This window comes from Malurus melanocephalus, unplaced genomic scaffold, assembly GCF_030028575.1.
Source record: "Malurus melanocephalus ecotype Western Australia unplaced genomic scaffold, MMel_1.1 scaffold_8, whole genome shotgun sequence".
Lineage (NCBI taxonomy): Eukaryota > Metazoa > Chordata > Aves > Passeriformes > Maluridae > Malurus > Malurus melanocephalus.
Window position 1 is genome coordinate 1,516,783 of NW_026623240.1, and position 23,046 is coordinate 1,539,828.

At 38.7% G+C, this 23,046-nt stretch overlaps 1 protein-coding gene across 6 annotated transcripts in view; it reads left to right on the top strand.

Annotated features, from left to right (window-relative positions):
• Positions 1-749: 749 nt before the first annotated feature.
• Positions 750-23,046, top strand: part of ARHGAP29 (Rho GTPase activating protein 29) — a 47,763-nt gene continuing 25,466 nt past the window's right edge. For 4 of the 6 annotated variants that reach the window (XM_057373592.1, XM_057373609.1, XM_057373617.1 and 1 more), the window contains exons 1-3: positions 750-773; positions 2,690-3,035; positions 21,972-22,115. In XM_057373592.1, the coding sequence (XP_057229575.1) occupies positions 2,774-3,035; positions 21,972-22,115 (406 nt within the window). In that variant the 5' untranslated portion in view covers positions 750-773; positions 2,690-2,773. Of the gene's footprint in view, positions 774-2,689; positions 3,036-21,971; positions 22,116-23,046 lie in introns of those variants that run through there. The other 2 variants (XM_057373584.1, XM_057373600.1) reach the window with 1 other exon arrangement.

Below are 23,046 nucleotides of genomic sequence, written 5' to 3' on the forward strand. Positions count from 1 at the left end.
GCGCCGGCCGCGGGCACCGGGAACGCCGCGGCGGTGGGGGTGTGGGGTGGGGGGGCGTCGCCTGTCGCCGCCGGGAGGAGCCGTGGGCGAGCGTGGGGCAGGGCGCCGGTGAGCCGCCGGGGGAACGGGGATGGGTGGAGGGGCTCGGCGTCCCCCTCCCGGTGCGAGCCTGGCCCCACCGCCCCGCCCGGCGGTTCCCCGGAGTGGTGCCGGGCTCTTCCCCGCGCGTCCACCTCCGCCCTGCCCCGCACCTCTCGGGCCCCTGTCCGGTACCTGGCGCGGCCCCGGGGCCGGGGGTGCTGCGGGGAATGCCCGCCGCGGGGCCGTGCGGTGCGGGGCGGCCGCGGGGCGCCGGGAATGCGCGGCGGGGGCAGGGCGGAGCGCCGACCCCCGCCCGGGGCACCGGGAGTGGCCCTGGCCTCGGCCCGCTAGCGACGTGGCCCCTTTTTCCTTTTTTCCTTTCTTTTATTTATTTTTTTTCYTTTCTTCCCCTCCCTACCGGGGAAATTGTGCTGGGAGAGCAAATTTCTGAAATATCTGGCGCTTTATTTTTTTATCTTTTTTTTTTYCGTCGGGACGGGCAGTGGCTCGCTRTGAGCCAAAGGAGTCTGGAGGCGTTTATAGCAAAGCTGGTGGATGCTTGTATATTTCAAAGCCAGAGTCTCCTGAAGAAATATGAAACACTTCTCAGTAATGAAAGGCATGTGTTCTGGGAGGGAAACTTTCCCCATCTGCCTTATAACACAGGAGGAACAGGCATAAGGACTAATAAGGTGCCTGTTGTGCTAAACTGCTCAGTTTTGGTTTTCTCAAGTTTTTCCCATTCAGAAACATTTTGTCATCACTTTCGTAATGTTCAAAGTGCTGGTATTATTGTACTGGTTGTACAAAAAAAAGAGCAGCATTTCTAAAATAACACAGCTTTAAAAGCACGGACTTGCCACGGGAACAGGTCTAACACATCATACTACTTTAAAAGTCGACTATGAAGCTGGCCAGACTTAAAAGAGGCATGTCTTTTAAATAATATGAAAATCTCTGTCTCGATATAAATAGATATCACACTTGTTAGGAGGAGAAGGTTTTGTGGATTGTTCTGCCTTAATTGCAAGGTAGAATTGCAAAGTAGCTTTGTAGCCATGAGAATTGTATGTGGGAACAGAAGAAACTTGCTTAAACACTGTGTTTAATGTAAACCTCACTTCAATCTACTTGAGGTGTTTGGAATTGCTTAATTATCTGCATTATTTGTATAGTGTCATGAGTGCCCTTATAGGTACTGACTTTAAGCAGTAAACAGAAATTAGAACAGTTAATTTGTGTTAAATTCTGAAGTTTTCTTCCCCCTCCCCCAGCACGCACTCCCTGGAAGGCCTTCCGATTAATTACAAAAACAACTGCTTTGACCACGTTTCCCCTGATATTTTTAAATTGCAAACAAATAAAGCAGAAATAATGGGAAAATAATTGAAGTGCATTAGAGTAATGCCTATTGCAATTCATAGTGGGAGTGTTCAAAGTGTTAAAGGTGCTACTACTTCAACTGGTTTAACCAAATACAAACGTATGCAGGAGAACCCGTTTCAACCTGTATTTTTTAGTTCATAATAACTTTTAGGTAAAGTAATTGAAGATTTGCTGCAGACGTGTCTGCAACTCACATGAACTTTTTAGCTGTTGTGTTCCAATTTGGTTCTTTTTTTCCCTGTGGTGTTTATGCTATAGCGTAAACACTGAGAATTTCTGCTGGTGTTGAGAACAATGGCAGGCGTTATGGGAGCTGCTGGAAGYGTACCTGACTCTGCCACCTGCAGTTTGCTGCTTTGAAATGAATCGCTTAACCTGACATGGCAAAATTTGCAGTAGCTTTCTGGTTTGTTTTTTTTTTCCCTAAAGGAAAGGAATGCAGGTAGTTGCTTAGTTTATATTCCCCCAAATTTGCACATTTTTATCGTGGAACTTTCAAAGCAGAGCAACATCATTCAAGATATCTGCACTGGGATTTGCTGATCAACTTTGACACTCAAGTATTTTTTTCATTCTCTTCACTTTTCTATGTCTTTTCCTTTGATTACCTTTCGTATTAATAAATAACAGGCTGAAAAGCCCACGTAACTTCTTTGAGGATGTTTTCCTTTCTGAGACAAACTGGAATAGGCCATGGTTTCTTGCTTGGCACACTGCACAAAGAAAATTCATCCTATCAGATCAAGGCTGTGTATTATCTTAAGAGACAGGATGCTGAATATGGCTCGGTGGTTCATGCAAGAGGGGATGGATGTTGGTCATAGTCTGTATCACATCAAGTGTTTTTGCAGTTGTATTCAGTTGTAGTAACATTTCATAATAAAGAATAGGTCTTGGTAAATGTACAGAATGTGTTTTTTAAGGTTTACAGAATAGATATTCATGGAAGGGGCTTCTCATGAAATAAGCATGCATGATAATTAGCTTTTGAAATCATTTCAGCATGCCATTGTTTTATTTTTAAGCAACAATCTATCTGCTGTACAAATTTAAATAACTTCAAATAGTCAAAAGRCTTTATAGTACTCAGTTTAGCATTTTTATGTAAAGTGGTATCATCTTGAAGGAAGTTTTGGATCTTGTCAATTGTTGCTTCACGTATGTTTCTATATTAATCAGCATTTTTCCTTCTCCACCTCCTTCCCCCTCCCCAATTTTTCAGGGTTTCACCTTTGGCTTGTCAAATGGACACCAAGTGACAGAGAGTGTTAACTGCGGGAGCTCTGCAAGCACAGCGGCTGCTGGGATGTTGCGACAGAACGGCGGAAGTAACAAGCGTGGTTTGGGATTAGCCCGACTGTCTACCTCCAACTTCTTCACCATCTCGAATTCAGGAAATTGGGGAATGGGGCGCAGCACCAAGAGCAGCTCTCTGAGCAGCATTAGCTCCAACTCTGACTGCTATGATAATCCTGTTGTGGATCCAGAATATATCATGCAACTGGTGAATGATGTCAGAAAATTTGCAGATGTGCTACTCTATTTGAAGGAAGCCTTGCTTTCAGAAGGTGGGTCAGTTGTTCTTAATACTTATATTTTCTGAAACTCTAGCAGCTCTATTTGTATGTTTTAATTAGTGTTTGCTGTGTTGTTTTTCCCTGCCCTTTACCTTCACCATTTTTCCTCCCTTCCTCTTCCCCCCCCACCCCCAGCATGATGATTACGGGAAGTGATGGTTTTTAGTTTGGGTTCTGTATTTCCTCACCAGAACAGTGCAATCTGTTTCATAATCTTAACAAGGGAAAATAAGCATTTAGCAGGCTGTCTAGGCTGATGCTTAAATTTGCGAGACCATCAACKGATTAGTTTTTTAACCACTTGAATATTTTTTGTAATTCCAAGAAATTCTGGTTTTGCTTTGCTTATGTTTCAGCTTTCTAGGCTGATTTTGTTTTTGAGAGTCTTACACACTGGTAGTTTGAGTTTTAAGGTAGAGTGTAACTACASTGTCTTCCTTTGCAAGAAAAGTATTTACCATCTTCTGCCAGCAGGTGGAAACTGCAAATTTTCTTGCTTGTGAGAAGTATGCATTATTGTGTTCCTATTCCTTTCAGAGAAATAGCATTAGTCCAGTTTTGGTCATAAGCAGGAAAGCTTTTACCTAATTTTCACAGTAATTTTGTGAAATTAATAGCTGAAACGAGCAGTTTTCTGTAAGAGGTCCTGTGTGCTGAGCATTTGCAGTCAGTCACCTGTGTGTTCAAGTGAGTGTGCACACAGCTGATATACTGCTGATGAAAGGTGTGCAAACAGTTATTAAAAGAGCAATAATTTGACACTGGTGATCAATTTGTGTCCACGTTTTTTTTGCTGAGCACGCAGGATGATCAGAGTTATTTGTGAGGTTGGGTGTCTGGTGGCTACTGAGAATGAAATGGGTAGGAAAGGACTATCAAAACACTGAAATGGTCCTRTTGCCATGCAGCAGTGGTTAATTAATTGGCAGTTTAAAATTTTGCACTCAGAAGATCCGAAAAAACTAACATGGAAGACAGGAGTTGTCATCTTGTTTTATACTATGCTATGAAATTAATTTGTGAAACAGTGTTGTCCATTTAAAGGACTGATAATTTATAACAGAAAGTTGTTTCTTTTCCATGGCTGGGAGTCKTCTTTTTGAGCTTTGTCCCCATAATATAGTGAGCTCTGTACTGTTGGCCTTGYATACTGCTGGCTAGAGACAACCTCCTAGAAGCTGCATAGTTTGGTTTGCATTTCCTAAAGTTTGGAAATGTTCACAGCTGTCTGTCCTAAATGACTAAAAACTTACTGAGGGGGTTGAACAGACTTCTTGTGCATACAGTTCTGCTTCCTAATGCTTGCAGCTTGCCATCATCCTGAMATTAGTTACATTAATTATTCCAAAGTGGAATCAATTGCAGGGATAGAAAATGAATTTCTTCCTTTTTGGAAGGGTTGCACCAGTGTTTTTATATTTGCATGGTAAGCATTGCCAGAGTCTGCTGTAGGTCTTTCAGCTTCTAACTACTGTTCCTCAGCTTCTATATCAACTCTTAGTTGTTGTATTGCCTTTTTTGGCAGATTTGTGTAAATTCCTGATGCTCAGTAGCTTCATGCTTGACCATGTGGCTCCCAGTTGCCCAGGGCCAGCTGTTCTGCTGCTGGGGTCTGCAGTGGTTGGCAGCTGATTGCCAAGGGTGTGTGTCTTCAGTKCCTGCATGCTGGCTGATGCTCGTATTCCCTGTTTGTGGTGCCTGGGCTATCATGGAGTAAAAAGCCTGGCAGTTATTAACCCCTGGTTCACTTAACATTCATCTGAGGTAGTGATCCAATCTGGGATGAAAAATCTAAGTGATTTTGGGTTATATAAACTAGATCATAAATGCCTTGGGATTACAGACTTGCACTGTTTTGTAATGGTACGAATGCAAGTCAATTGGTAATRTAAAGAGTAAGTTGAAATCTCTTGAGGGAAGTTTCAGGTAAGTTAAATGTTCTGTAGATTTCAAGGCTATTTCTCTTTGCATTCCTTATACTAACATGATTTAATTTCTTACAGTAGTAATGTCATAATGCTGAATAAATTTACCTTTGAACAAAGGTAAACCCAAATCACCAACTAACCAAAGCACCCCATTCACTCTGTGAATGCAACTGTAGAGTTTAAAAGTTTGRCAGCTACTTGGACATAAGGGAGCTGCAGTTGTCTCTTGTATTGAGTGAAATACCTTATGTTCCATACTCTTCAGTTCTTGCTGTCTGTTAGGCCTTGTACTCTTTGGATGTAACATTCTGTTACAGTGATCCAATCTGAGGCATAAGATCAAGATACTTGACCTTTGTCTTCATTAAAGGAGAGCTCTGGGTATTTGTTGAACCTAGGTCAATGAATCCAGTGCTGTTTCACAAATTTTGCATTTCATTCTACTTGATGACAGGCTGAAACTTTAGTGGTGGTTAGTGCAGCTGATAGTTCATTGGCCTCTTGGTCCAGTCTTCAGCTAAATTTCCAGATGAGCAAGATTGTCCTGTGCTGGTACTAATAAGGACAGTTGTTGTCATTGTATTTATGTGTTTGAACTGAAAGGTTGTCTTCATTTGTATCATTTGTACCTTATGAAGTTAGAGATAATTTAAATTTATTGAGAAGACTGAAAATAAGCCAGTCTATTTTTTCTGATAAGAAGAAAATGAAAACAATTCCCCAGCAATCCCTGCCTCTCAATCCACAGGCTTGAGAGTGTGTGTTAAATTAATACCTAGAAGACTCGTATAATTTCCTGTAATTTGTGCTATTCTTAGTGCTGTTGATTTCACTGTTCAGTTTTATTGATGGCATTCTGTTTTCCTGATGTGTCCAAGGTTTATTTCTTCCCATTTTAGTGTGCATCCTGAGCTTAAGAAACTGTTAAGACATAATGGCTTGAGAGCTGGCGAGTTTTCTCTGTGCTTCTAGTTCCAATAGTAGCATTTCAGCTATTGGTTGGGCGTGTGAGACCTTACTGTTGCCTTCAACTTACACCCTCTTTGGAAAGGTAGCACACACTGTGAAGTATAGTCTAAAGGCTGGAGCCAATCTGTGCTTTTCAGAGTAGTGGCACTCAAAGTAACTTCCTATGGTAGAAGAAGTTTTAGGATCTGAATTGTTTGCTTCCTATCAAGACCTTCTGAGGGCTTACAAACCTAACCACAGTATTGAAAATATGAAAGATTTTGAAGTGTGTGAGGTGTGTTTAAGGTGACTTGAAGGGTTACTTCTTGTCCCAGAGCATAGGCTTAGTGCAACTGCAAGTAAATGTTATTAATTTTGAGTCTGGATGGCATAATAGATTATTTTGGGGAATAGGAGAAGAGGAGGAACAGCTGTATATTGTCCAGWCTTTCAGAAAGATAAGGGTACCTATATCTCTACATATTTAGAAAACACATAAGCCACTTCTTGGGATAAAACATGCAGGACCCAACTCTTACAAATTTGTATTAGAGAATCTACCAGTTAAAAAAAATTGCTTGATATGCAAAGTTGAGAATCTGTTTAAGAAGTATTTATGTATAAGGTTGGTGACTACAGTCCAAGCTTTTATTGCTTATAAAAAAATTTACTGTTGCTTTAAGAAAATGACGCTCCTATGTGGTCTTTGCTCAAATGAGACTCATTTTCTCAGGTTTAAAAAGACYACACAAAAGAATATTTAGAACATAGTAAAATATCTTCTAATTATGAACTAAGTATTTAATCTTTAAACAGTACATAGTAGCTTTTGCTTGTATTGCATTAAGAGAGGGRAGAACTATTCCTGTTTTCCTACTCTGAAGGTAGTTAGCTACTAGTTTTGTGACATCTGCTTTTTTTTTTAAAGAATGTAATATATACTATTAGGTCTGCCCTTGAGACTGTGGGAAATACTGTGTTCATTATAAATAGCTCTAAGGGTAAAATTTGCATGTGGTTTAAAAGTGCAGGGGTAATTACATTTTAATATGTAGTCTTCTTGACTGTACTTTAGAATATATTTTGGAATTTTTGCTTACTTTATCACAGACTTTGAAGTAATCTTCGAAGTGTGATACTGTGTGCTTTATGTGGGTAATTCTGCTTCCTTTTAATGAGCAAGAACTTTTTTCTTCAAGTTCATCCGATCTTCAAGTAATGTAAATCATAGCGCATTCTAGAATGTTGGTGTCTTAGAAACCATAGTAGCAAGATAAAGCTGTTATCTTTCATTACAGATTTCCCTGAGAATCAGAATGTGTCTTGTTTTCTAGAATTTTATAGATCTTCGGTTTAGTTTGGGGTTTGTTTTTTGTTTGCAGYTTTTTAGGGTGAGGGGTGTTGTTGTTTTGTTTTTTTGGTTTGGTTTGGTTTTTTGTCTGTTTGTTTTGTCTGTTTGTTTTTAAACTGAAGCAGAGGCAAAAGTACTGCTGAAGCTGGATGGCCTGGTCAGGAATGTTTGCATTCCCTATATAGTAGCACCAGTACTTTCAAAAGCTTCAAGAATGCTGCCTAACTTGAAACCTATCAGGTTGTTTTTTTTGAAGGATAAGATATTCACCTCAGTGGGACAATTCTAAAGGTAAATTCTCAAGGTAAATAGTTTCCTCAAAATAAGGAACTTGTAATCTCTAGTGACTTCAAAATCATCTTCTAGCACCACAGAGATTGGCATTAATCACATGCTGCACCAAAAGCTAGAAGCCATTTACTGAATATAGTGCCTGAGGCTCAAAGGTGAATGATTCCTCTTTAGCCCTTCCTGGCTTGATATTGTCCCTATTTTTAGTATGAATAAGGTAAGACATTGCAGTATTTTTAGCATTTGATTTTTATTTTCTTTTTTKCTTGCAGTCTAAAATACTRAAGTCRTTTTTTCTGAGGCAGTGTTCTTGGAAGTCAGTTTGTCTTGTTTTGCTAGGGAAATCCGAAGTTCATTAGCTATAGCAGTGAAGATTACAGATTGAATTTATGATAATTTTTAATAGTAGGTGTAATTTTGCTGTTTGTTCTTTATTCCAATTTTGATGTTTCTCAATGAAAGGTGTCTTTGATACACCTTAAACTAGATGTATTTACCTGTCTAATGGCACCTCATACAACGAATGCTTGGTGGGTGGGTAAACTACTCTGAACAAGGATCTGATAAAGTGTTTACTTTTCTTTGCAACAGTTTCTGGAAGGAAGGTTTGGGGGAGTTGGTTTTTTTTTTTTTTTTTGGTTGGTTGTTTTTTTTTTGTATTGTTTTGAGGGCAGTTGGACTGATCTTTTGAGACTTTTTGTGGAAGATGGTGCTGGTTTTCTGCTAGACAGTATTTTGTGTGGTAAATAAACCTTTATGAGAGAAGGGAGGGTAAAATGCTGTCACGGCAGCTAACTTTTGGGAACTGTGAAAACAGCGATTATCAAATGTGTAAACAACCTGCTTGTGAATGATTAAATGACCTTTGAGAATCGTTAGGAAAAAGCAGGGGAATCCCTGTAAAGTGTAGCACATTGTTTCTCTTATTCCATGTAGCACAAAAAGAAAAGAAAACAATCTGTCTAGTAACTAATAAATGTTATTACAGAATTAAAATTATTTGAGGATGCTGACAAATAATCTCAAGTGGAATTTTAATGTTCATCACTTCCAGAACCTGTCAAAATATAATATGCTTGCAGTATCTGAAGAATAGTTCTGTGAYTTATTATGAWTTTTTTTTTCTTTTGTACTTTGTAGCTCTATTCAAATWTGGTCCACAAGGAGCTGACTGCATGTTTAAAATTCGTTTTTCTGTAAGAAGATTGTTCATCYTCTTGCTGAACCAAACTAGGTTTTAAAAGGTGAATTCTGGCAGCTTGCATTTGCTGCTTTGGATGTTATTGTTCCCATGGCAGAGTTAGCAGAACTGTCCTTGTGAGCCACAGTAGCAGGGAGGTGAGGATTAAATCAGGCTGGGGTGGCTGGAAGGACTAACTTCTGATGGTGCTCCTGCTGAAATTGCCTTGATTTTCCCCCCTGAATTCTTGATTACAACTCTTTAAYTGTTTAAAATCGACAAGATGCATCTAAAACTGCTGTTTTTCTTATTATAAACCTTGTTATGTTTGAGGCTTTGTTTTAAACATGCTGATAAGTCTATTTCCGTGGCAGTTTACACAAGAAACCTCTGCATGAGCTGCTGTGATCTCACTGCTTCCYCCTGACGCTGGTGGTACTTCTCTGGTGACTGCATAGTAAGCCAAGTTTTGGAGGCCTGAAAGCTAGTCCTAGGAAGAAAGGAACTGTTTTTTAACCAGATCAGTTCCATGAGCTTGCTCTAAGGTTGTACTGAGTACCATCAAGGTGAGAGAAGGTGGCTTGCAAAGGAACAAGTGGCCAGAGGTTAAAATGAACAAGACTGAGGCTCTAGGCAGAGTTGGCATCACAGCATATTCTGCTAAAACCTGTAGCAATTCTTCTGTCTGCTTTATTCAATGCCAGCTTGGACAGGGGTACATGAAAGGTGGGGTGGTAGTGGGGAACACAGTGAGCAGAGAATGCTCTTTGTAGATGGCAGATTAATGGGTCACCTTAGCTCTGAGATATTAGTTCTCTTAATCTGAAATTGGAATTGCTCTTTCACAAATCTAAAATAGTCTGTCAAGCTAAAAGATGTAAAAGATATAAGCAAGGACAAGAACTAAGTAAATAATTACTTTTTCTTAACAAGTAAAATTATTGCTAAGAACTGTGGTAATGTTTTTTTTTTTTAAGAGCTTCTGGTGTGTTTTTTAATGACAAAACTCAGAGGAAAAAACATTAGACTGTTTCTGTTAGTGGAGCTGTAGGACCACAGCAAGCCAGCCACCTCCGGGTCCTTTTCCCATGCTTCCCTCACTTTCACACCGTCCTTTTCTGATCCCTCTCTTGAGCAGAAAGCACTGAGATCCCTGGCTCTGAGTCATGTTCCTGTTTCCTCAAACTTGAGAAATGCTGCAAAGAAAGTAGAAATTTGATGTGCAGCCTGGATGAAGGTAAATCCATGACAATGCAACAAAAAAGCTTTTTACCGTCAAAGTTTGTGGGAGGCAAGCATAGCTATGAACCAGGAATTACCCAAGCATAGCTATGAACCATAGATTTTCCCCAGGAATGTTGCACTTAATCTGGGAGGGTGAACTTTCCACCTTTCTTTCCACTTCACTCCAGATCATCCCACAGTCTGTTTTGCCCAAGCCTCCTGTTTTCTATGAGTCTGCTGTCTGCAGGTTTTGTCAGGGAGTCTTGGACTCTCCGGCACTGTGACCAGAGCCAGAGGAGCTGGCATTTTGTTTTGTTTTGCAAGTTTGCAATGGTAGTGCACTGCTTAATTCATCTGCAGTCATGGAACAGTTCTTCTGTTTCCACTCTTCTGAACAAGAGGAAAAAACCAACCTCCCCTGAAGTTGAGTTCAAGCAAATTTGTCTTCTTCATAGTCAAAGTATAAGCTGCCTGTTAAATGCTGGTTGCTAATTTTGGATAGTAAATGCTGTTTCTTCAGTTTCAGGGAAGATTGAAGTTAAATAATAAYTTAGTGGACCAGGAGATAAGTTTGTGGCTGATAGTACTACCCCTCCCCCAGTTGCATACTCCACATTCCTTCAGAACAAATGTTCACTTGTTGCTATAGTGTCTAAGATCAGCAGTCAGGAGGGGGGGTGTCTTGAAGGCCTGTGARTGTTTAAAATGTAAAATCAACCCTTATGTGCAGTCGGATATTTTTGTTGACCTAAATAATTAGCATATCTTTCTTTAGGAAAACTTTGAACTATTTATAAGAGAGCACAGGCGTTTYTCATTTTTATGTTGCCTTTGAAGTGCAAGAAAAAGTAATACAAGAAAAAACTTCATTCTTCCTCCTTTTCAAATTTCTGATGTAAAAAGGAGCTCAAAACACATGAARTGCCTTAGCTAGTGTGTTAATTAGAATTAGCTTCCCTTTCCATCACAGCCATGGACTAATGAAACTGAAATTGCAAGATCAGCAAGATGAAAGGTGGCTAGTGRGGAAGAGGATGAATAGTTATATTTTCCTTTGTGAAAGTAAAGCTAGGGCTTTCRACACTAAAATTTGTCTAATATGGTTTGCAGCTCAAGAAACAGGGAAACTTGAACCAAAAAACAACTTGTACCTCTTAAAGAACTCTGTCCTAATATTTGAAAGATAAGATTTGATCCACATCCAGTCTGCAGTCTTGTGTTCTAAACAGTAATTTYCATGTATGTGTGGGAGCTCTTGTCTTCAAAAACAAACAAAAAAAACCCTTGCCATAATTGAGTTTTCCACTCCTGGTGAAATGTATGATAGTGTATCTAGAAAAATATTAAATTTTCTCATKTTGCTGATGCATGAGTTTCTCAAAGTTGCAACATTAAAAGAAGAACACAATACAAGTAATTTTTGTGTGCTYGACAACACAGAAAGGTTAAGAGTTGTGATTGTCTTCTTAATGATCTTGRCTTCATTAAGGTTTCTTAGACTAAACCATTCCTTTTCCACCAGTTTTGTTGCAAGTGTTTGTTCTTCCTATTTATGTAGCTAGGTCACAGAACTGAAGATGACTTGTTTCTTMATTCTGAGCAAATGTTTAGCTGATCTGACAGTCTGTAGTGATTTGATTGTTAGATCTAATATCTTGGTAATGGTTTAGAGTTAAAMCTGCATGGTAGGGTAGGAGATTTGATACAGAGCTTGGACCTTGATTTTCGTAGGTAGGTGTTTCCCTTTTTTCAGCGAAGTAGGGATTTTATGGGGCCTTATTTCTTTGTCTGCCTAAAATGCCCCTTTTTGTGGAAGACAGAGGTGACTCATGTAAGGCTGTAGAAAATAGTTGAGTTAAACTTTCATCTTAATGACATTCATTACAGAACAGTGTAACTGCAGAACCTAGGACTTGAGGAATTTTCTTCTGTAGAGGCTGTGATTTAGCTGAACAAAGTATTTTTCCTTTTCACCATTTTCTTCCTCCTTTACTGCTTGAATAATTTCTTGGACTAATTTTTAAAAGTGTGTAAGATTCTTACTTGCCAATTATAGCTRTTTTTATTTGATAAACCAGTATTAATCTTAGGTTAACAAAACCTACCTCTTCTGTCTTGTTTTCTTTGTCATGACTGAACTGCTTAAGACATTTAAGCTATTTTAGTAATATAACATGCTCCCTTTTTCAAATACATTGACTYTCTCTGCTGTGTATAACTTGGGTTCAGGGCCAACAGGTGGGTGTTGCAGCAGTTCATTATGTCTGTAGAAGTTCTGTTAGTGCTACTTATCTGTGAGACACAGAATGACCATGGGATTGTGTATGTTGCTATACGTATATGTTAAAGGAAAGGGGAGGTTCTTATTTTGGAAAGAATCAGATGTTCTTCTAACTCTTGTAAYATCTCAGTCCTTTCCTGGTTTTAGAAATCTGCAAGATGAAAAAGGCCTGGTGAGCAAGTTTCAGCAAAGGTGCATTAAAAATAAATTGAAAATTAAAAAAAGTGAAAAAGTCAATTGCAGGGTTGTAGATCAGTAAGTTGCAGGACGTGTATTTTTTATGGTGGATTTAAAGCACCTTCATGCCTTTTCAAAAGGAGACTTTGATGTCTTTAGGACTCAGGGCCAAATGTTAATTTTGTACTTAGCATTTTCAAGTTCTTTGGGTATTGTATTTAAATTTTTCCAGTTTATGCAGGTGATTGTTTCAGGACTCTGTGCTGTGAAAAATTGTAACATCTCAGTTAATGTTCTACTTTTGGACTACAACATGTTCTTAGCTCTACTTGTAAGATCAGATGTTGTGGMAATAGTTATGCACATGATATTCCTGAAGCATTAGCTCAGAGAACTGCTCAATRTTCGCAAATTTGTCTTGCTGTTTTAGTGCTGAGAGTATTATGAATGAATGCTTTTCTGTGGATTGTTTTATTTGTTTGTTTCTCCTGTGGACTTTTCTTTCATCCATTGATTGTGTACAGGGTATATAAGGTATTTTGTACCAGCACATCTATGGACCTAAAAGGTCTGTCCAGAAGTTGTCCAGTGCTGACAACAAGTGAGGAAAAAAGTTTACCGGGAATCGCTAGARTGGAGGTGCAGAGCAGCAGAAGGCTGGTGGTCAAGAAAATGGTTTGTGGTATCAGCWCACAAGTAGGTTATCCAGTCCGACAGAAGAGCAGTTGGAGGCAGCTTTTCTGAGGGGTAGCTCTATATGGTTTCTGCTGCGTTGAGTAAGGTGCAAATTGTTTATCTGAAAGCTTAGCAGCATATGTGAATTGTGAYAGTTGAGTGAAGACAGCCTGAAGGGCCTTGAGAAAATGACTGTGATAAATAGTTTGTGCCAGTGGTGAAGAAGGGAAAACTAACAGTASGATTCACACTACAGAGTGGGCAGATTAAATGCTTTTGGTATTCATGTTTAAGCCCTTGAGTTAAGGACAAGCAAACAAATTCAGCAAGCAATGGAGAACTTCTTCTAGCTGTAGTTGGCTTCAGTAGGCATGAGATTTTAGAGAAGGTGGCTGAGCACTTAATTTGGAAAGAAAGCAATAGGTCTGGAGCATATAAATTTTTAATTTAGCATTGACTACCGGGAAAGACTACTTTAGTAGTACTAGGGAGAAACAGCTGTGTGAATCCAGGACCACAAAACAAATGAATTCTGTGGTGTTTTTCACCTTTCTGTTGCAGAGTATTTATGAAGAAATACTATTCTGTTGAAAATTCATGGTGAGATGTACAGTGAGTTACTGTTGYCCCTTGGGATGTGCAAGTGCCAGCGTGACATCAGTTGCTGCCTTAATTATAGTGTTACTGTGTTTTATCTTTATACAAAATTATAAAAAATGTTTTGGTGTGAAATAACTGATATCAACACATTATATTGCAGTGCAGATTGACTGTTCCCGAGCCTAGTAAATGGGAAGGTTTTTAAAGTATTTCCTCTGGACCATTTAAATGGTTTTTGTCAGGCTTTACTCTCTTGGGTGGTTGTTTCAGAAGGACTTCAGTGAAGGAACTTCAAATAATCCTTAATCCTTTGTGTTAACCAGTTTTTCTAGACAACCAATGTTACTGGCTGCTGATTTTTAGTGTTGATTTTAAAGTGTAACTTTTTTAATCAAACAAAAAATGGACTACTGTCACATCCTATAGCAGTCCATAATTGTGTTTAAAAGAGCCTTAAAAATAAATGCACCAAGTAACACACCCCTTGTTTAACACCGTATAATCTTGTAATCCTGGTTTTGTGTGGTCTTTTGAAAACTAGGTGGGCAGGCAGCAGTAAAATAGCTTCTCTCAGGCAGTGGCTTAGGGTAAAAGTGGAAGGAGCAGGATGTAGAACAAACAGCATTTTAGACTGAAATTAACGTGAGTTAAAGGTTATTGTTTGATAATCACTTGATGTTGGTTAGCAAAGGTTAAATTTATTTTATTTACAGTGAATAAACATAACTTTCATACTACCTTTTCTGTGTGCCAATTTGATACGGTGTGATCAGCTGGTGATTCTTTCATTTTCTGATTTGTTCTTTTTTTCAGAAAATTTTTGCTATGACTGTTGAGGGAATATTACTTCATATACTCTCAGAACTTGAACCAATATGCAGGGAACACAGTTGCTTAGAGCATAAGGGTTCTCATTTTATTTTAACAGGTCTTCCATTGGCAGCTGTTCAGTCTAGTGACTGTTTGACTAAGTTTTAGTGAAATATCCTTGAATAAGAAATAAGTAACTAGTCATAGTGGTATGGTTACTTTTCCCAATGGATATAATTTTTTTGTCAGCTGTGGCTGATCAGATTTATTGCTAATGTATTAATACAAAAAGTATAGTCTTATGTCCACCTGGCAATTTACAATTCTAACTAAAATGTGTTCTGAAACTGCCAAAGTGTTATCTTCCCACAGCTTCTTAGCTCTGGGAAGATTCAGGGAAATGAGCAGTGACTAAAATGACCATGCAGTGTTCTCACTCTCATTGGTCAGAAACAAGTAAGTAAGGAAACAATAGCAATTTCCATTACTGGTTTCTGGTCTCTAAATTTTGGTTTAATTGTTTAAGTATTCTAAAAATTAAACAACATTCATGAAYGTATCTTAGTTGACTGGAATCTCAAGACTGGTAGAATAAAAAGTTAAAGGCGTTTAGTGGGCAGCATATTGAAATAGATTAAAAGCTGCATTGTGATAGGTTTTTTTTTTTTTTTTAATGTCTTCCCCGGTTTAACAAATGGAGAATTCATCTATGAGCTTAAATGTGAAATGGATGTGAAGTAACAACTTTTCTGCTGATTTCAGTTGGCAAATCAACAAAAGGAAAATATGTAACTGCTTTTAGTGTAGGTAAAATCATAAGATTTTGAGTATTGTGATGTATTTTGCTTATACACCTATTTTATTGACTTTTTGAAAAGGTTGCTTTAAGACATTCTGATTTTTTAACTTTATTTTCTGAAAATTAATTTAGTATGGGTTTGCTCTATATATGTATTCAAGAAGGACTTCTTACATAAGTTTCGACTTCGCAAGTACAGAATTGGTCCATAACTGAAATGGGGAAGTAATATTAGCCTAGTTTAATAAAAAACAAAAACCAGCTCAAGGTCTCATCAGAGGCGAATCAGAATGGTTAATAATCAAATCTGAATGCAWAGATTGTTGCATTTTGGGCAATCCCTGGTAGTAAATGACAAATCTGGAAGGRGTATTTGGGTACATAACAAAAGATCATCATGCTAGAAAACTTAACCTGGAAGGCTGAACTAATGGGGGATAGTTTTTTGTTGTATCCAGAAATAGTTTTTTCTGAAAAAAAACTGCAAGCCTGCATCTACACAGTGTTTATTTCAAATACTCAGAATTTCTACCTTTAAAATATAAAAAAAATAGAAGTAAGTGCCAAGTACTTTTTTTATTTTAACCTAAATTTGTGCTACCTAGTTTTAAAGTAAAATTTAGTAGTTTAACAGWCAATAGGCAATTGACTTGCCAAATGTTGAATGCTTTCTTGTATTACAAAATCATTATTTATATGGCATAACTAAAATCAAACAGTGCTACTTTCAATATACTGTGTTCAGTAACTTTGCAGTAAGTTTCACTGTATTCTCACTGAACTAGATTAGCTCTTCTCAAAAAAAATCCTTACCGAACTCTAATGCTTTTATTTCCAATATAGAGGTTTGGATTACTGTTTTTGTTATTTTCTTTTCTTCATTCCTGATCAAACTTCACACRTCCCTAGATTTTCCTTATTGAAATAATTGTTTAACTGATTATTTTCCATCAATTGTCATTTTTTTGCTGCAATATAATATGGTTAGAACATCGGTTGCAGTGGATTCTGAAGCACATGTTGCCAGAGAGTGCATTTGGTGTGGTGTGTTTTAATGATGCTATGACAACAGGGGTTGCCATGATACTGATGAACAAAAAGGGTCGGACTGGCTATCTGGCTACTTTGGAAGCTTCAAGTACAATGTTTCTTGACAGAGGGGTGGGTAGGTAGCTTCTGATTCTGCACTGTGCACAGRGCAGAAAGGTGATGTCTTCACTATTGCCTTGGGCAGCTTCCAGCCTTGCTAGAGATTTTGAACGAGTAAATTCTTCCAGAAGTTCTGAGTYGTTTTTCAGTGAATTAAAATGTTTCCTTCCTTACATCTGCAGCATGTAGCCAAATAAAGGAAGAAATATRATAGCTAAAACTGCTGCTTTCTCATCACTCCTGAACTATGACCCCCAACAAATATCTCTACCACTATTAAAGGGAAAGGTTTTGTTCATTTTATATCCATACAATCGATGAAAATCATGTCTAACTCATGTTTACTGCCTAAGAAAAAAAGCTTCTTTGACAGTAGACTAGACAGCAGGGACATTGATTGTGGTTTAATCACAGCAAAGTTATATAGATAAGACATGTTTTCACTGAGTRTTTGATTAGTTCTTGTCTTTTGAATGTAGTAGTGACCTCTGTTAAATCAGACAAATATGCCAGGCTGTTGATTGTGATAGAATGGGGCTGACAGAGAGGAGGACAAAATGAGAATGATGGTTTAATCTAGGACCATTTGCCAAACTGCAGATGTAGGAATTAGGTGATTTCCACACAGTTCATTGTTGTGTGATTGTTTTGCCTACTCTGTGATGCTCACTGGGAAGTCTCATAGTCTGGATCAGGTTCAGACCTGAGTGCTGACAGTGACCTAGTATGCAATATGAGCATAGATGGAGATGATAATAATGTGATTTTAGTTTAAATCTGTTTTACTTTGGATCAACTTCATTCAATGCTGATTTTTTTTTTTTGCTGCCCTAGGTGGCATAACCAGTGATACCATGTAATCCTTCTATATAATGTAATAGAAACAGGATATAATTTGACCTTGAGGTCAAAGATTAGATTTTTAGTAAATAAGAGTGKATGGTCTCTTAGCCAAGATACTGCATATTGAAATGTTGGTTACTCAAGCCTCTTTCTTCTGTATCCTTCCAAGACTGAAAGTGATGAGAAGCTGACTGTTTGCATTCTATAAGGTGAAATTTTAATAAAAAGTTCTAGATCCAGATATTGGGGAAATTGCTTCCCAGTGTGCTTGTTCTTACCATCCTGCAAGATTTTGTCTGGCCCATTTGYCCTGAAAAAGGTTAGGATTTATGGAGAAGATGTGAAATACTTAAAACTGTTATTGRGACTCCTATATTTCAGTAGAAATAGAAAGGGAGGTGGCACTTGATCTGATCCCAGGAGAACAGATTTACAAAGGGAGTTCTCAAAATGAGGACCAGACCTGGTGAGGGTGRTGGTGCCAACAGGTATTTAGGTGCTCTCGCCCGGTTGCGTTTATTCTACTGGTAACGGCCATAGAGTGAATTCGCAGGAGATGCTTACCATAGTGAAGGCATTGTGGTTTTGAAGGTAGATGGAGAAAATACTTGTGAAAAAAATACAAGTTACCTTGCTTATAGTAAGATTTTCACCAATGGGATGGATTTATGTAGATTTTCCCCCCCAGTCTAAAGAGACKGGTCTGTGTATATAAACTTGTGGCTATAGAGAGTGTGCATGGTGGGTTGTTCCACACTGTGTGTGATATTCTTCAGAACTATTTGAATGCATAACATAACTAATCACATCTTTCTGATTGTTAAATGCTTCTAATGGAAAGCTGGACCTTATTACATGTTGTGAACTAAAATATCTGCTTTGACAGTCTCATATGCATTCTGGTTTGAAGAATTTTTACAGGGGCGTTATTTTTCAGTTGTTTTATCTAGATTGCTACCCTGTCTTTTGTTAGTGTYAGACCAACTTCTAGACAAACTTTTACCCACAGCTAAACAATGGTTATATTAGTGGTTTTCCTTCTTTTGTGACTGGTGGAAATTGGGTAGTAGAAAGTCTGCTGCTGTTACAAGGCCTTAATGTTCTAAGTGGARAAGCAGTAAGTAGAATTGCGTGTGCATCTTCTGTATGGGTCTGAACAGCAGTGTAGTGGGGCAAAGRCTGTTAATCTGTATTTAAACATATCCTGGCAAACATTTGTTGACATAAACAACTTCAGAAATGTTTGGGCCAACAATAAATCAGGTCAGACAAAAGAATGCCAGCCAACTGACACAGCAGTGCCTTTCCCGACTGTGTGTATTGTGACCAGCCCTGACTTGGCAGGGAGGGTGACTGGTGCTGACAAGCTTCATGAGCAAATTTAATTTTGTTTTGCATGAATAGAATCCATAGCTATAAGGACATTATTGCATAGTAACTTATTTWAAAAAAAACTTCCCTTTGAGAAATACCTAAAATTAGAAAACAGGTAGATTATGCTTTTACATTAAAGATGGATGAAAGGTTATAAATGTGGTGACCAAAACCATTGAGGAATGGGGTGCTAGTGGCAACAGTGTGCTATTGAGATGGCTTGGCAAACAGACTTACCAGCTGCTTTGTACTGTCATTCTTCCATATTAGGCTTGTCAGCTTTGAATACATAATGTTTCACGCCGTTCTTCTCTCTCCACTTTTCCTACAGTGTATGCTTTTACTTGGGAAAAGCTTGTTTTCAGCTCTTGTAAATGACAGTTCAACTCCCAATGAAAGAAGACTTGCAGATAGGCTACTAAGCTCTCTCCAAGCCTTTTTTTCCCCTGCCCTTCAGTTTTAGTTTTTTCCTTTTGAGAGGTAGGAGGCTGACTCATTGGTCCAGKATATTGCAGGAAACCAGTCACGTGTGTGAACTCAAGTGTCCAGAGAGGGCCTCTGTTGCAGAATCGCTGGCAGTCATGGCTTTACACTTCTGTGGCTTTTTCAATTCATGCTATTAAGCTTGAGAGAGGTTTTTTTTAACAATATGGCATCTATTGGTGGAGCATTTCCTGCTGACTTCATGTGCATCAATGAGTGTGTRCATCGATACAAGGGACAGAAGAAAAACTGAAAGTAAAATTTTTTATGACTGCCTCAGTTAGCTTGAATTGCCGCAGGAATTCATTGGAGACACATTTCTTTATGCACTCCTTTCTCTGTAAGCAGTATTTGCTCTACCATTGTTTTGATCTCAGTCATTTCTGTTGATCTGGCATATTTAGATTGTTTTGCTACCTGAGGTTTCTAAATCTGTCCTGAACAGGAAATCTCTGGTTTAGTATCTGTTTGGTCTCAGTCATTGTGAATGCAGTGAAGTTGTGGTTCCTGATGACTTCTGCCCCCACCTCTCCCAAAGCACCACTTGTTACAGATCTTTTGTCTTCTGGAGCCACAGAAACAATGTTTCAGATATTTTGTAAACAAATGATACGCTGATGGAATACAAAGAAATCTCAGTTGGGTGTAGCCAGACCTTTGCTTTTGAGAGTACAAATAACTAATCTCATGTTTGAGTGCATCACTTTAGTGATAGTGTTCTCCTGGATGCTATGATAAACATTTAATTCAACTCAGTGGTTGTTTTCAACTAGCATTTCCCTTTGAAGATTGTTGCTTCTGTTTCAGACTTAGGGGCTTGTGTCCGCTTCAAGATTTTTCTYCCTTTCTTTCTTCCTCTTCCCACTTACTTTGCCTTTTCCTCCAGCTCTATTCTTCTGGTAAGATATATTATCACATTTTAATTGCTAAGAAACTCCATTTTGGATCAATTTTGCTTTATTAATCTTCACAGGCTGTGGCTTTCTGTCTTTACCCAACACATGAGGAACCTTAAAGGTCTTTTTTAACCTGTAATTGATTCTACCTGGTATTTTCATGCCTTTTAAAGTTTTCTAATCTTCTTTMATATCCCTTATAAATAGTTTCTTAGCCAAGGTTGCAACTTCTCTATTGTTTTCATGGAAACTGCTTCAAGCCAGGATTGCTTTCCCCACGGAGTTCCAAACTCTGAGCTATAGGATGCCTTTAGATCAATKTGTGTTGGTCATAAACAACCTCTGCTGCTAATGTGGATGCACTGAATCATGGCCACATGGAGTACCAGGCTTTTGACATTTTTTTGACTTTGCTTTGTTTGAGTCAGTTAAAAATCATGATGTGTACATGTATATGAAGATATAGCCATAACTGGGTTTTTTTTAACAAATTACATAGAACTTTTTTTAATTTACTGCTGTGTAAGATGGGCTTTCCTCCATTTTTGTGTGTCCKGTTACTGATAGAGCTTCTTTGTCCCTTCCGGCAGGAAAATTGCCAGTGAATGTTGGATAAAGCTTTTACCTTAGTRTACTTCCTGAGTGAAGGTTTTCTCTTTGAAAATGTATAAGCCAGTCTGAGTTGGAAAAAAAGTCTTCTGGTCTGTAACATGTAGGGCAATGTAGCCTGAATCACAGAGGTCCTTAGGAGACTTGCTATTGTATCTGGTACATTCATATGTAGTTTGTGTGTAGCCCCCCTCACCTGCACACCTGACAGCAGTGATCTTCTGTACTGATGTGTCAGGTTGTACTGTGTGGATTCCTCAGAAAAATTTAGCTGCCTGGAGCCTAAATATAATGTCTTGTCACCACAAAAAATGGCTCTGAGTTGAAAGTATTCTCTGAGCAACACTGGATCAATTTGCACTGTACTGTAATTGATCTGTTTGTTATCATGGCCACAGACAACACAGAATTGCCTCTGCTCGGTGGGGAAGTGAGTCAGCTTGTATTAGATCCTCTTTTTCTTTTTCATAAGCTAGACTTTCCTGAATTTGAAAGCTTTTTACCACAACTTGCAACGCAGCACTCTAGCACATGAGAAACTTTAATTCATGCACCAGCACCTCTTCTGTAACAGAACAGAAGAGCTTGTGATTTAACCTGTGTCATGGATGCAACAAGAAGTTGTTTGTTTTTTTAAAACAAAGATGGGGTTGGGGTTTACAGGCGCATAGGAAGAGGCATATGCTGTRAAAAACATCACCATCTTGGAGTGTGTACTTGAGAATTTTTTTTATTAGGCCTAATTCATGTGTTAAACTTACCAGGGATGACATGCTTAAAGACCTTTGTAGGTCTAGGCTTGGATACTAAAGATGCTTAAGATTTCACTGATACTTTAGTTAAAAACTAGCCAACATTTGCCAGAAATTTTAATTTACATGTATGCAGAAATTGTGTTGAATTTATATCAGGTGAAGAAATGCTTAATGAACAATCAAAATCTTTTGTTTATATCTTTTTTGCATWTGTGTAATTATCAAAATGGTGGTTGATTAAATGGCATGAGAAAAAGAAGGTGATTTAATTCAGAAACCTTGGGGTATTGGTGTAGAATTCTGATTCCTTTTTTTCAAGTATGCTTGTTTGACTTTTTGTGAGAAATAAGTTTGTGTAAATGATGTAAAATATTGCAAGTTTACTATTGGCAGCTGCTAGTATAACTCTATCTTTTAACAATTTCTTTATTTTAAGTAGACTCCGCTTCAATATGGTCTACAATCCCATGGAGCAGAATACCATCAAACTGGTTTGTAATGTGATTGGGTGTTAATTCACTGTTTTGATGTAGTTTCTCCTTTACTTTTCTCAGAAAATCAAGATGGACTGCATCAAGTCGTACATGAACGCCTGGGAGAGTTGCTACGTGTTTTAAAAGCAGTGATAAATAAACATCAGACTYTAAATTCAGTTGATATTCTTAGTGCTGCAGGAACAGTTATTGCAAAAGTAAAAGGTAAGGAATTACTACCTTTCATATTTATGGAAAGTTGTAGTTAGTGACTTGATTGACTCTGGTTTGGAGTTGTAGATGGAATTCTAYATATACAGAAGAAACTGCAGGGAAGAGRTGCCATCCAGAGGGACACTGACAGGCTTTAGATGTGGGCCTGTGTGAACCTCATGAAGTTCAGCAAAGCCATGTGCAAGGTCATATGYCTGGSTTGGGACARTCCCAAACACAAACACAGGCTGGGCAGAGAATGGATTGAGAGGGACTCTGAGAAGTATTTGGGGGTATGGGCTGATGAGAAGTTCCACACGACCCAGCAATGTATTCTTGCAGCCCAGAAAACAATCCTATCCTGGGCTGCATCCAAAGCAGCGTGGCCAGCAGTGTGAGTCTCCCTCTTTACTCCCCTGTTGAGACCCCCTWCCTGGAGGACTGCATCCAGCTCTGGAGCACCTGATATTAGGATGTTGACCTGTTGGAGCAAGTTCAGAGGAGGGTCACAGAGATGATGACCTTAGAGCCCCTTCCAGTACCTGAAGGGCCACAAGAGAGCCAGAGATGGACTTTTGACAAAGTCATGTGGTTATAGGACAAGAGGGGAAGACTTTAAACTGAAAGAGTTCARGTTCAGCTTATATACACAGAAGAAATTCTCTATTGTGGAATGGTTTGGCCAGAGAAGCTGTGGGTGCCTCCTGCCTGGTGGTGTTCAAGGCATGGATGGAGCTTTGAACAACCTGGTCTGCTGGGAGCTGTCCGTGCCCATAGCAGAGGCATTGGAATTAGGTGAGCTTTAAGATCCCTTCCAGCCCAAATCATTCCATGATCCTTTGGCTAAAGTAAACACAAACTCACTCTGTGGCAAATAGTCATTYCTTTGATCCAGACTGTGTGACCTGGCCACACAATTGCAAGGAAGGGGAACTCCAGATCA